The 12422-nt window shown below is 39.5% G+C and overlaps 1 protein-coding gene across 1 annotated transcript; it reads left to right on the top strand.

Annotated features, from left to right (window-relative positions):
• The first annotated feature begins 377 nt into the window (after nt 1-377).
• LOC132099713 (uncharacterized) lies at nt 378-5940 on the top strand. The gene is made up of 2 exons (XM_059505772.1): nt 378-553; nt 4086-5940. The coding sequence occupies exons 1-2, from the start codon at nt 411-413 to the stop codon at nt 5680-5682; spliced, it is 1740 nt and encodes a 579-aa protein (XP_059361755.1). The 5' UTR covers nt 378-410; the 3' UTR covers nt 5683-5940.
• Nucleotides 5941-12422: the final 6482 nt, after the last annotated feature.

Genomic DNA, 12422 nt, shown 5'->3' with positions numbered 1-12422 from the left:
AGTGAACAAACATATACCCTAAATTAAAAGTGAGTGGGCCAAAAATAATTGGTCTTAAAAAGTGGGTGGGTCTTGTCCCACACATAGTTATGTTATGTTTGAACATACATATGGTTCAAACACCCATGTGTTATATGACATCTTATATAATTAGCATCAAACAAACAATATACAAACAATTTGTCTGAGGATGTGAAGGGGACATTACGATGCCCCTGGTTGCATTGAAGATTTTTGGTTGGAAAGGACTTCAACCAGCTGTTAAATAAACAAGCATGTCCATTACAGCTGATTGTTTATCTACATAACCCGACAAGGTGCTGTGTGAAGGATTTTTATTTTTTATGTATGTTTAATTTAGTCTATCATATTTTTTTATAGGGCTTAATATCTCCCATATAGATCATTTAATGGATTTTTTTATGTTTGTTTTATATACTATATGTACAATTAAAGACCATCAAATTCTGAGGAAACTAATTAATTGTTTTCTTCAAATCAGACTGGTCTTCTGTGAAGAGGACATACACTGTCCAATCACCATGGATTCCAGGTGAGTAAAAAATAATATGCTTTCACAGGAGGGTAAACTATTTACTTGAAAAATATAAAATGATGATTAATTGTGTAAGGACCACCCATTAGCCCAACGACATGGGTGGAGGTATAATGCGTGTAGTTCTCTTTTAATTTGTTAGGATTTAGTTTCAATTTGATTGTGACTCCGTAAATCTGACTCCAATTTTAAATGATCATTAAATTTACACCGTATTTCAAATGAAGAATTGATCAAATATATTGGCTATGCATTCATTTAAATATTTGACTATTCTAGACATCCCATACTTTCATTTAATCATTCATCAGGAGACTAATTTCGCTTTTGAGTCTAACATTGGCTATTATAATATACGTGGATCTCACAATCACAAATTTGCCAGTCACTGTACAACTTACTCTAGTCAGAGGGTGCATGGTTAACCTATACCTCAGCCGCATACTGGTTGCTCAAAACAAAAGTGTAGTTTGTTAGATCACTTCAATACAACTTGCTTAGTCGCTGATAGACAGAAATCAAAAGGCTCCAATGATGTGCCTACTGCTTTATTCATCCGGGGGCCTTCAGTTTGCTCTACCCTAGCCATAGATTTGAGGTAGCATCAGACTCCACATGATCTACTGTTCATAATGATCTCAGGAGAGTACAGAATAAATCAAATATCATACAATTAGCGGTGTAACAGTTTGTGTATCGTGTACCGTACGGTCCACGGGGAAATTCCAAATGGAAGTGATCATCCCTATCACCTTGGAGTGGAGACTAGTTTGGAATGAGCAGGGGAACTGTGTGCCATTATGTAGTCATTTGGAATTCACTTGGCAGAGGGAGCCACAATTTCCTCATTATCTTCAGCTGGCATGTTCTGTGACAAAGTAGCAGGGTTTTGTTCAACAAAACCTACCCAACTGGTACTCCGAACTAGCCCAATTGCATTTTGTGGGGGTCTCCCGAAAAAAATTTAATTCAGGGGGATAAAATACATGTTTTTTTTTTTTTACAGGGGCTAAATATCACGTTATTGAGGTTTCAACCTTTAGCAACAGCGTTAAAGTAGCCCAATTCCGCAGGAAAACCACGGGCTTGGCAACACTGCAAAAGGGCACTTCTCTTTTATATTTATATTAAAATATACATTTTATATTTTAAAACGTTTTATACACATGCTTCAGGGATTCCTGTGTATGGTTATTTCAGACAAGGAAGCTAATGACATGTACAGGTGCCCTTTTATACTCGTGGTCGCACCAGTAGCAGAGCATATACTGTATGTCAAGTTCATTGTCGTGTTTCCACATGCATTTCAGACACTGGTCATGCTGAGGGCATTCCCCGAAGTGTCTTCTAGGGTACACAGTATCTCGTTTTCCTTCTCAGGGAACCATGGTTACATCTGTAACCTGAGATGTTTTCTGGTTACAGAATCTGTAACCAGAATTAGAGAAAGTGATTTGTCAGTGGACACGACAAGTGTTTTGCTTAATACCTGTTTTCAGCTTCTGAAAACAGGTATTAAGCAAAACAGGTAATAACAGGTAGCAAAAAGTATTTTGTATATTCTAATTAAAGGTAACACAAATGACATGCATAAAATTTGCTGATTTTATGCATGTCGTTTGTGTTACCTTTAATTAGAATATACAAAATACTTTTTGCTACCTGTTATTTCGATCTATAGTGGAGTAGTTTAAATTCAAGTCAAACCTTTTCTACATTCAACTTTTTCTCTTTTTCACACTCATACAATTTCAACATCTGTCTTGGTACGTTAAGGGAGCACTGAATAAAACAGGGTCAGGGTCCAAATGCAGGTGTAACTTCTTATTCATTTAATAAACGGAAAGGCAGACAAAACGAAAAGAAATATGGTTCTAAAAAGAATGACAGGATCGTGATACAAATACGGCACAAGAGCATGCATCCAACAAATAATTACAATTACAATACAATTAATTCAGCCAGGCAAAGTGGTGGGTAAGAGGAGAATATATAGTCTGTGACAATGGGGAACAGCTGAGGGTGTAATGAAAGAACAGGTGAGTGAAGTCTGGGGAATGGAGTCCGAGAGAAAGAGTGATTTCTGGAGGTAAGAGCTGGATATGTTCCGAGCGCCCAACCAGGGGGGAAGGCAGAGTAGGGGGATGGGGTGGGCTTCAGATCTGTGTGCTGGAGGGGGACCTGTGGACTGAGGCAGAGCTGGCAAGATGGGGACCCAGGGCAGAACCAGCGGCCACCACAGCAGTGTGTGTGGAGCTGCCATATTGGAATGGGCAATGGTTGGCTCTGCTACTTCTGGAACCCCAGAGGAGTTTTGGCACTTTACTGGTTTGAATCTTACATCAATGATTGGTAATTTACAGTTGATTGGGGAGGAGGGGTTTACAAATCACATCAACTGGTCACTAAGGTTACTCAGGGATTAGTTCTTAGACCCCTCCTTTTCTCTATATACAACATATCACTGGGACCCATCATACAAGCACATGGTTTTTCCTACCATTGCTATGCTGATGACTTGTAGATCTACCTATTATTTAAACCAGATGATCCAACATGATGATCTGCACAAATCTTAGACTGCCTGAAGGATGTCTCTGCATGGATGAAAGAACACCAACTGCAGCTTAACCTGGCAAAGACTGAGCTTCTCATCTTCCCAGCCTCCCCATCAGTACAGCACCAGTTTACTATCCAGCTAGATTCATCAACAAAAATCTCATAATGTTCGGCCAGGAAGCTTGAAGTGATCCTTGATGATCAGCTGACCTTTAAAGATCATATTTCAAAAACAACAGAAAGAATAGGCCCTATCTAACTGAGCATGCAATGCAACTTTTCATCCACTATACTATTGCAATGCTCTTCTAGATTTTTGCAATGCTCACATCTACTCCCCCTCCAGAAGCCTGCAGTCTGTAAATCATCACAGACTCCCATAGAAGAAATGCACAAAATCACTCTCAAATAAATTTTCCTTCACTGTTCCTAAATGGTGGAACAACTTGGCTAACACCATCCAGACAGCTAAATCCCTCAAAAGTTTAAAAAAAGACGTCTCCTTGAGGGTTTTCAAACCACTGATCAGCATCTTGTGGTTTTAACTGCAAAAATAAAAAAATAAATAAAAATAAAAAATTTAATGGCAAGTTCAAACAGAATGCATTTTTGCATTACATTGCACTGCTTTTGAATTATTTTTCTATCTAGACATGAGATAGAAAAACGTATTTGCCGGTTGCATCATGTCTCATTATTTTTTCACCATCTCACATATGTGCACCACGTTTATTAAATCAACATGTCAGTTTCGACCAGTTTCAGAGTTCAACCTTTAGCTTGGTAAGGTGATGCTGCACTCAAGGTAAAAAATAATGTTTTAAACACCAACTGTATATACGCCAACTGCCAACAATACAGTTTTTTTTTTCTTTTTTTATGAATAGAACACAAAATGTCTGCATTTTAATGGGTGTTTAAATTCTTTCTACAAAAATGTCTGACACTTGCCTCCATCATTATTTTACAGACAGCCGATTCTTCCACCAAACAAACCAACTCTGATTCATGAAGGTTCTCCAAAACGATACCGTCTGTTTACAGTGAAAAAAATGCTTGATGACAGTGGAAAAGTCAGAAAATGGACTTATGGGATGAAAGACAGTAGCAAACCAAACAAAATTGTTTTGCTGGTGGGAGAAACAGGCGCTGGTAAGACAACCCTCATCAACAGCATGGTCAACTACTTACTCAAAGTGAAGTTTGAGAATGAAATATGGTTTGAAATAACTGAAGAAGAAGCCAGAGATCAATCAGAATCACAAACCTCTGAAATCACCATGTATGAGGTCTTTCATGTAAAAAGTCCCATATCTCTCACCATCATTGATACTCCAGGCTACGGAGACACTAGAGGACTGGACAAAGATCTGGAAGTTGCTGAAAATTTAGCAACTCTGTTTCAAAGCAATGATGGAGTTCGTGAAGTCGATGCTGTGTGTTTTGTGATCCAAGCATCTAAAAATCGTCTCTCAGACAGACAGCATTACATTTTCAGTTCAGTTCTTTCTTTGTTTGGTAAAGACATTGTGAACAACATTGTGTTCCTAATCACACACTCTGATTGTCTACCACCCAAAAACGTCATTGGTGCCATTAATAAAGCTAGAATTCCCTGCAGACGAGACAAAAGTGGCCAACCTGTTCATTTCTTATTCAACAACCGGCAGGCTGATGCACGTCAAAATGAGAGACGTTATGTTCGTGCTCAAAGAGACGCCTGGGAAGACAGTGTGGAAGACATGAAGAATTTTTTTCAGTCTCTGCATGAAAAGAACAGAAGAAGTTTAGCGTTGACTTCAGATGTACTGACGCAGCGAATTCAGTTTGAAGCATCTATCTGCAACTTACAGCTGCGAATTCAAGAGATGGAGCTGAAAAAGGCTGAAAAACTTCAGATTCAGGAGGCAATGGTGCAAAACAAGGAAAAGATTGATGAGTGTACAAACTTTACAATTAACTTCAAAAAGACTGTGAAACTTAAGGTGCCCATCGAGAGCGCATCATGGAAGAACAGGAAGGCGACAACCTGCACCGTCTGTGAAGAAAACTGTCATGAGTTTGACTGCTGGTGGGCTTCTGATCCCAGCAAATGTGAAGTCATGAAAAAAGGCTACTGCACCGTGTGCACAGGGAAGTGTCATCACAGCAAACACGTCAAAGAAGACAAGAAATACATCATCAAAAACTCCACCATAAAGATAGAATTTGACAGATGGATAAAAGATTATGAAAAAGCTGAAGAAGAGTCCAGAAAGTTTTCAGTTATAATGGATAGACTTGACCGAGATCTGCAGGATATTGAGGACCAAAAGTCAATTCTTCTGTTCAATGCTTACAGGACCATCAAGAATCTGTCTGAGATCGCATTGAAACCAGACTCTGCCTTCACTCTTCAGCATCTGGACTTCTTCATCCCCAGAGTGAGGGAGGCTGGGAAAGAAGACTGGGTGAGAGAGTTGGAGGAAATGAGGAGAAAAGCTGTAGAAGAGGAAGCAAATAAAGACACTTTGAGTTATCTTCAGGCAGGTCTGGCAAAACTAGATATTTTTTTTAGCGATAAATGAAAAAACGTCAGAGAGGACAACTAAATAATCAATGACAATGAAGAAAACTTTAAATAAAAAAATAAATGCAGGAGACTCTCTGTTGATCTGAAGATAATAATGTTCATTTGACCATACTATCAAGTTAATTTTTTGTGTTTATAACTAGGCAAGCTTTATACAATTTTAGTCTCCTCTTAGCTCATGTACTTTACTTATAAAATTACAATTATTATCATGGAAAATGACTCAACCACAAACAGAGATTTATTTACTCATTTACTCTGCGCTTTGCTTCTTATTTCTGTACTTTTTTCTGATTTTTCTAAGACTTCTACATCAGCAGATCAGCACAGTGCTCAAAAAACAGCTTTTTGGCACAAACGCTAAAACTAAAAACTCTTTGGGACTGGAATAATACTACAAAAAGAAAACTTTGCCTCCCACTGCCAGCAGCTTACATTCCAGAGAGGGGAAAACAACTGCCTACATTCAAACAGAAGAGAGAAAAAAATGCCTCCTGTTGGATCTACTTGTTGCATGAACTGCTGCAAACTTCAACAAAGGATTGTGATTCTTGAAACAAAGTTACTTGCTGGAATTCCAAAACAGACTGAACACTTAACAGACCATCGTCATGGACCTTCTCAGCATACAGCCGGTGAGTCCCATGAATCTTATGAATCTCAACAGTTTATACCAAGTGTAGAGGAACAAGCCGAAACTGATCGCCACACTAATCGATGGCACAAACAGGGAGCGAGACCCAAAGGAACACGAAATATCAGATTGTCACGAGTTTCTCGTATTGCTGCCGTAGCTTCCTCTACCCCAGATTCGACTATGACAAGGCTTGTAAATACTGGCATTCAACCACCCCCTATACATCTTGAGAACAGATTTGAAGCATCAATGAATGTGGGTGAGGAATCCCCAAATGTGATTAAACATGGATCTGATCAGCCAGCAGCTAACACCGCTACTAACAGGCGCTCAAGGACGAGCAGACAGCGGCTTTCAGCTCAGAGCGCAGCCGAGCCAAGGACTCTGATAGTGGGTGACTCTGTTATCAGAAACATCCGTAGCAGGACTACAACAACATGCTGCCTTCCTCAAGCAACGGTCTCTGATGTGAACAAGGAACTTCAGAACATTCTGATGAAGCACAAGACTGCAAATCGAATCATCATCCATGTGGGGAAGAATGATATTCGGAAAAAACAGTCAGAACTCCTTAAGAAGGACTTCAGTGAACTCTTTGAAACACTTCGAAGACTCAAAGTTCAGTCGTTCATCAGTGGACCACTCCCAGCAAGGGGAACAAATGTGTTTTCACGGTTGCTTAGGCTGAACACATGGCTACAAAGATATTGTAATATAAAAGGAGTGAATTTCATTGACAACTTCAATCTTTTCTGGGGCCATAGACAATTGTTTAAACCGGATAGCCTCCACCCAAACGAACTTGGTGCTAGAGTGTTTAAGGACAATATCTACTTTTCCCTCCGTCATCCTTCAGCAGAGTGTGTCAATCCATTCAGCACACACAAACCGGGTCCGAGTCATCATGTGGTTGACATATCCCACAAGGACACGGATAACACCATACAGCCAAAACAAGCACTGCTCATGGACACTATCCCGACTGAGCCCTGCCCACAGACCTCCTCACAGACTGACTGTGATGTATCAAAACAGCTACAAAATTCAGCACCCAGGGATTAATTTCTGGAAAACAGCCAGGGAAGCCAAGACAACATATCACAGCCACTGGAAACACCAGAGACACAGCCCATCTCACCAGACACATTATCACTTTCTCCAGCATCTCCACTTCTGTGCTTCTTACAGAAAATGGAGGAATTTGTGTATGCTGGGACTAAACTCTCTCACTCATTTGCTGCAAGCCCGCAGATATCACAAAAAAAATGGCAGGCCCCAAAGCCACCAAAGCCTGTGGTCCCTGCTCCTGCGAGAGCTCTTCGACCATCTCAAGCCGAAGGGCAAACTCATCTAATCTGCGGCCTATTATGCTTCAAACTAAAATTGATGTAAAGACACAAAGCACAGCCATCAAGTTAGCATCTTTAAACATTCGCTCACTAAGAAATAAATCATTTCTATTCAATGACTTTATAACCACAAACAATCTGGATTTTATGTTTCTAAACGAAACATGGCTTGAAGACAGCTGCAATGCAACAATCCTAAATGAAGCAGCCCCTCCTAACTTCACTTACATGAGTGTCTGCAGGACTGTTAGGAGAGGTGGGGGTGTAGCTGCTATATTTAAAGATGTCTATCAATGCAAGCAAGTGTCATTTGGTCAGTACTTGTCTTTTGAATATCTAGGGATTGTGCTGAAAGGTGCTCCACGCATTCTGTTTATTATTATTTACAGACCTCCAAAATACTCTCCAGCCTTTGTTGAAGAGGTCACAGAAATGTTATCAATGATTTCCTCAGAGTTTGACTGTTTTGCTATTGCATGGGATTTTAATATTCACATAGATAATTCAGAAAACAAAACTACAAAAGAAATGATAATGGTTCTAAACACTTTTGACTTGACTCAGCATGTGCATGGACCCACACACAAAGGTGGACACACTCTAGACTTAATCATCAGTAGGGGTCTAAACATTTTATCCATTGTTATTAAGGACATAGCACTATCTGATCACTTCTGTATTTTCTTTAATATTTTGATGTCTGCTACAACTGAATCTAGATCGGTCTCTGTCAGAAGAAGATGCAATAACGAGAACACAAGTGTACTATTTATGGAGACTATATCTTTAACACCAAGCATTTCTGCAGACTCTGTTGATACTCTCCTTGATTCATTCAATTCAAAAGTTAAGAATGTTATTGATGATATTGCTCCAATAATAATCAGTAAGAAAACAAACAGACAGAAATCAGTTTGGAGAAGATCAACAGCAGTTCAGACTATGAAAAGAAAATGCAGAAAAGCAGAGCGGATGTGGCGGAAGACAAAACTTGAAATTTACTATAGCATCTACAAAGACAGCCTCCATGCTTTTAATGTGAATCTAGCCACAGCTAGACATAATTTCTTCTCGAACCTTATAAACAGTAACTTAAATAACACTCGTACTCTTTTTGCCACTGTTGAGAGACTGACAAACCCCCCGTCAGATTCCCAGTGAAATGCTATCAGACAGCAAATGCAATGAGTTTGCATCCTTCTTTTCTGAGAAGATCATCAATATCAGGAAGGCGATTAGCACATCCTCAAGTAATGCAGACGTCAGACAGATTAGGCCACAATATCAAAAAGATACTATGTCGAATTTTGAAGCAATTGATAGCAAAATTCTGGAAGACATAGTGCAGCACCTAAAATCGTCAGCCTGCTATCTTGACACACTTCCCACATCTTTTTTCAAAAATGTGCTTAACTTCTTAGAAGCAGATCTTTTAGAAGTGGTGAACGCCTCACTTCTTTCTGGGACATTTCCAAACTCCTTAAAAAATGCAGTTGTTAAGCCCCTCCTGAAAAAGAGCAATCTTGATAACACCATTTTGAGCAATTTTAGACCAATATCTAATCTTCCTTTTATAGGTAAAATTATAGAAAAGGTCGTTTTTAATCAGCTGAGCAAATACTTAAACTCAAATGGATACCTGGACAATTTTCAATCTGGTTTTCGACCGCATCACAGCACAGAGACAGCACTCATTAAGATAATAAATTATATTCACTTAAATTGTGACTCTGGAAAAATATCGGTGCTGGTATTGCTAGATCTCAGTGCTGCATTTGACACTGTCGATCATAACATACTACTAGAGAGACTGGAAAACTGGGTCGGGCTTTCTGGGATGGTACTCAAATGGTTCAGGACATACTTAGAAGGGAGAGGTTATTATGTGAGTATAGGAGAGCATAAGTCTAAGTGGACGTCCATGACATGCGGAGTCCCACAAGGGTCAATTCTTGCACCGCTCTTGTTTAGCCTGTATAAGCTTCCACTAAGTCAAATAATGAGAAAGAACCAAATTGCCTATCACAGCTATGCTGATGATACCCAGATTTACCTAGCCTTATCTCCGAATGACTACAGCCCAATTGACTCCCTCTGCCAATGCATTGATGAAATTAATAGTTGGATGTGCCAGAACTTTCTTCAGTTAAACAAGGAAAAAACTGAAGTCATTGCATTTGGAAACAAAGATGAAGTTTTCAAGGTGAATGCATACCTTAACTCTAGGGGTCAAACAACTAAAAATCAAGTCAGGAATCTTGGTGTGATTCTGGAGACAGACCTTAGTTTCAATAGTCATGTCAAAGCAGTAACTAAATCAGCATACTATCATTTAAAAAACATTGCAAGAATTAGATCTTTTGTTTCCAGCCAGGACTTGGAGAAACTTGTTCATGCCTTCATCACCAGCAGTGTGGACTATTGTAATGGGCTCCTCACCGGCCTTCCCAAAAAGACCATTAGACAGCTGCAGCTCATCCAGAACGCTGCTGCCAGGATTCTGACTAGAACCAGAAAATCTGAGCATATCACACCAGTCCTCAGGTCCTTACACTGGCTTCCAGTTACATTTAGGATTGATTTTAAAGTACTTTTACTCGTATATAAGTCACTAAATGACCTAGGACCGAAATATATTTCAGATATGCTCACTGAATATAAGCCTAACAGACCACTCAGATCATTAGGATCGAGTCAGTTAGAAATACCAAGGGTTCACACAAAACAAGGGGAGTCCCCCTTTAGTTACTATGCCGCCCGCAGTTGGAATCAGCTTCCAGAAGAGATCAGATGTGCTAAAACACTAGTCACATTTAAATCTAGACTTAAAACTCATCTGTTTAGCTGTGCATTTATTGAATGAGCACTGTGCAATGTCCGAACTGATTCCAATATATATGTTCACTGTTTTTTTTTTTAATCATTTTCTAACTGTTTTAAATTCATTTTAAATAAGTACAGTTTTAATAATTTTAAAAGTTTTAAAATTGCTTGTTTTATTCTTGTTCATTATTATTTTACTTTTTTTATGTAAAGCACTTTGAATTACCATTGTGTACGAAATGTGCTATGTAAATAAACTTGCCTTGCCTTGCCTTGCCTTGCCTTATCTTAAACACTTGATAAATACAATTTAAAATATCTATTGTATTTTCTTCATTGGGTTTGTGTTTAAGCCATGATCCATCACCAAGTTAATAAAAAGTATTGCATTCCCCTGACAAGTTTTGCATTTGATAATGAAAGTTTTACTTTGTTTTCAGTCACAAAAATGTTGCTTATATATATATATATATATATATATATATATATATATATCAAAAGAATGCTCACAAATAATTAAGTTTTACATGCTAACACAAAGTTTCTCAGGAGAAAGTGTTTTAAGTGAATGAACAACTTTTGCAAAAGAATGCAAAAACATTAAAAAAATCCTCAGATGTCAAGTTTATTTTAAATTTTTTCCATCACCATGTGTCCTTAGGGATTGTGTATGCCACAGCTTTTCAAATCATGGGTCACAACAGATGTATGATCATGGGTCTAGAATACCCGGGTGATATGTCCCTCACTTTTAATAAACCTTAAATTGGAATCCCACACTTCTTTTCGGCCCAAATGTGATAATCTAAAGGTTGCAGTTCAACCAGGCTCAGGTGCCAGTGTGAATAAATATAGGGGCCTCATTTCTAAAAACTGCGTACATACAGATTTGATCTTAGAGTATGCATATGCTAAAATCCACGGCAACATTTATATTCATAAAAATTATCTTTGACGTGGAAAAGTACTTACCTCAACATCAGGGTCTCAGCAGGCATACACACGTTTTCTTGCACAAGACTGTCTATGCATGACCTGGCATTTTACTTGTATCCAAAATGAGGCAATGTGAATTACAGAGCACTCATGGCTGATTCATTCATACCCAACGCCAGAGGGTGCTCTCAGGCATGAACTCAAAATGGACTCATAGATGTAATAACGTATGACCTGCCAGGAACAAAGGCCATCTTCATCTCTTGCTTCAGTAATCTCCAAAAACGGATTCCTAAAGCATTTAGTCACTCACATTTTATGCGTCCACAAATTGAAAACGCAATTGCAAATACAATTTGCAATACCTTTTGAATAAAGTCCGCGATATCATTCCATACAAAAGCGCAAACGCAGCGGTGCGCTCTGTGACGATTACCAGCGCGACCAATAGAATCGGGGGATCCAAACAAGCACGGAAATCAAAATGGATGAACGGCTAGTACTGTGTGTGTCAGAATTTCCTGAGCTGTACGATATAAGTTTGAGGTCGTATAGGGACATCGTCAGGAAAGCTGTGTCATGGAGACATATCTCCATTCAAGGAACAACAGACTATGATAGAGCTCCCTCTAAAAGTTTTTAAAACTCCGCCTATGCCATAGCGCAGCGCAAATCGCGTTGTATCTGAAGGGCAACGCTGAACCCAGCGGCAAGCGCCGCGCATACCGCGTCCTGTGTGAAAGGCCCATTAGGCCTGGTTCACACCGGACGCCGAAGCGACCCGAAGCGGCGCGGAACGGAGGCCGCTTCCTTTCGGCGCCCATGTTAACCTATGATGTCGTTCACACCAGACGCGGAGCGCCGCGGCGCGTCGCGGCCGGCCCGCGACGTGAAGCGCCAGTTTCGGCATCTGGTCTATTTTTTGCGCGAGCCGCGAGTGATCCGCGTCAATTGTCAAAATATAAGCAATTTTCAAATTAAAATACCGCA

This window comes from Carassius carassius, chromosome 2, assembly GCF_963082965.1.
Source record: "Carassius carassius chromosome 2, fCarCar2.1, whole genome shotgun sequence".
Taxonomy (NCBI): domain Eukaryota; kingdom Metazoa; phylum Chordata; class Actinopteri; order Cypriniformes; family Cyprinidae; genus Carassius; species Carassius carassius.
Note: the sequence above shows the minus strand (reverse complement) of the source record. Positions and strands in the feature narration are given on the sequence as shown.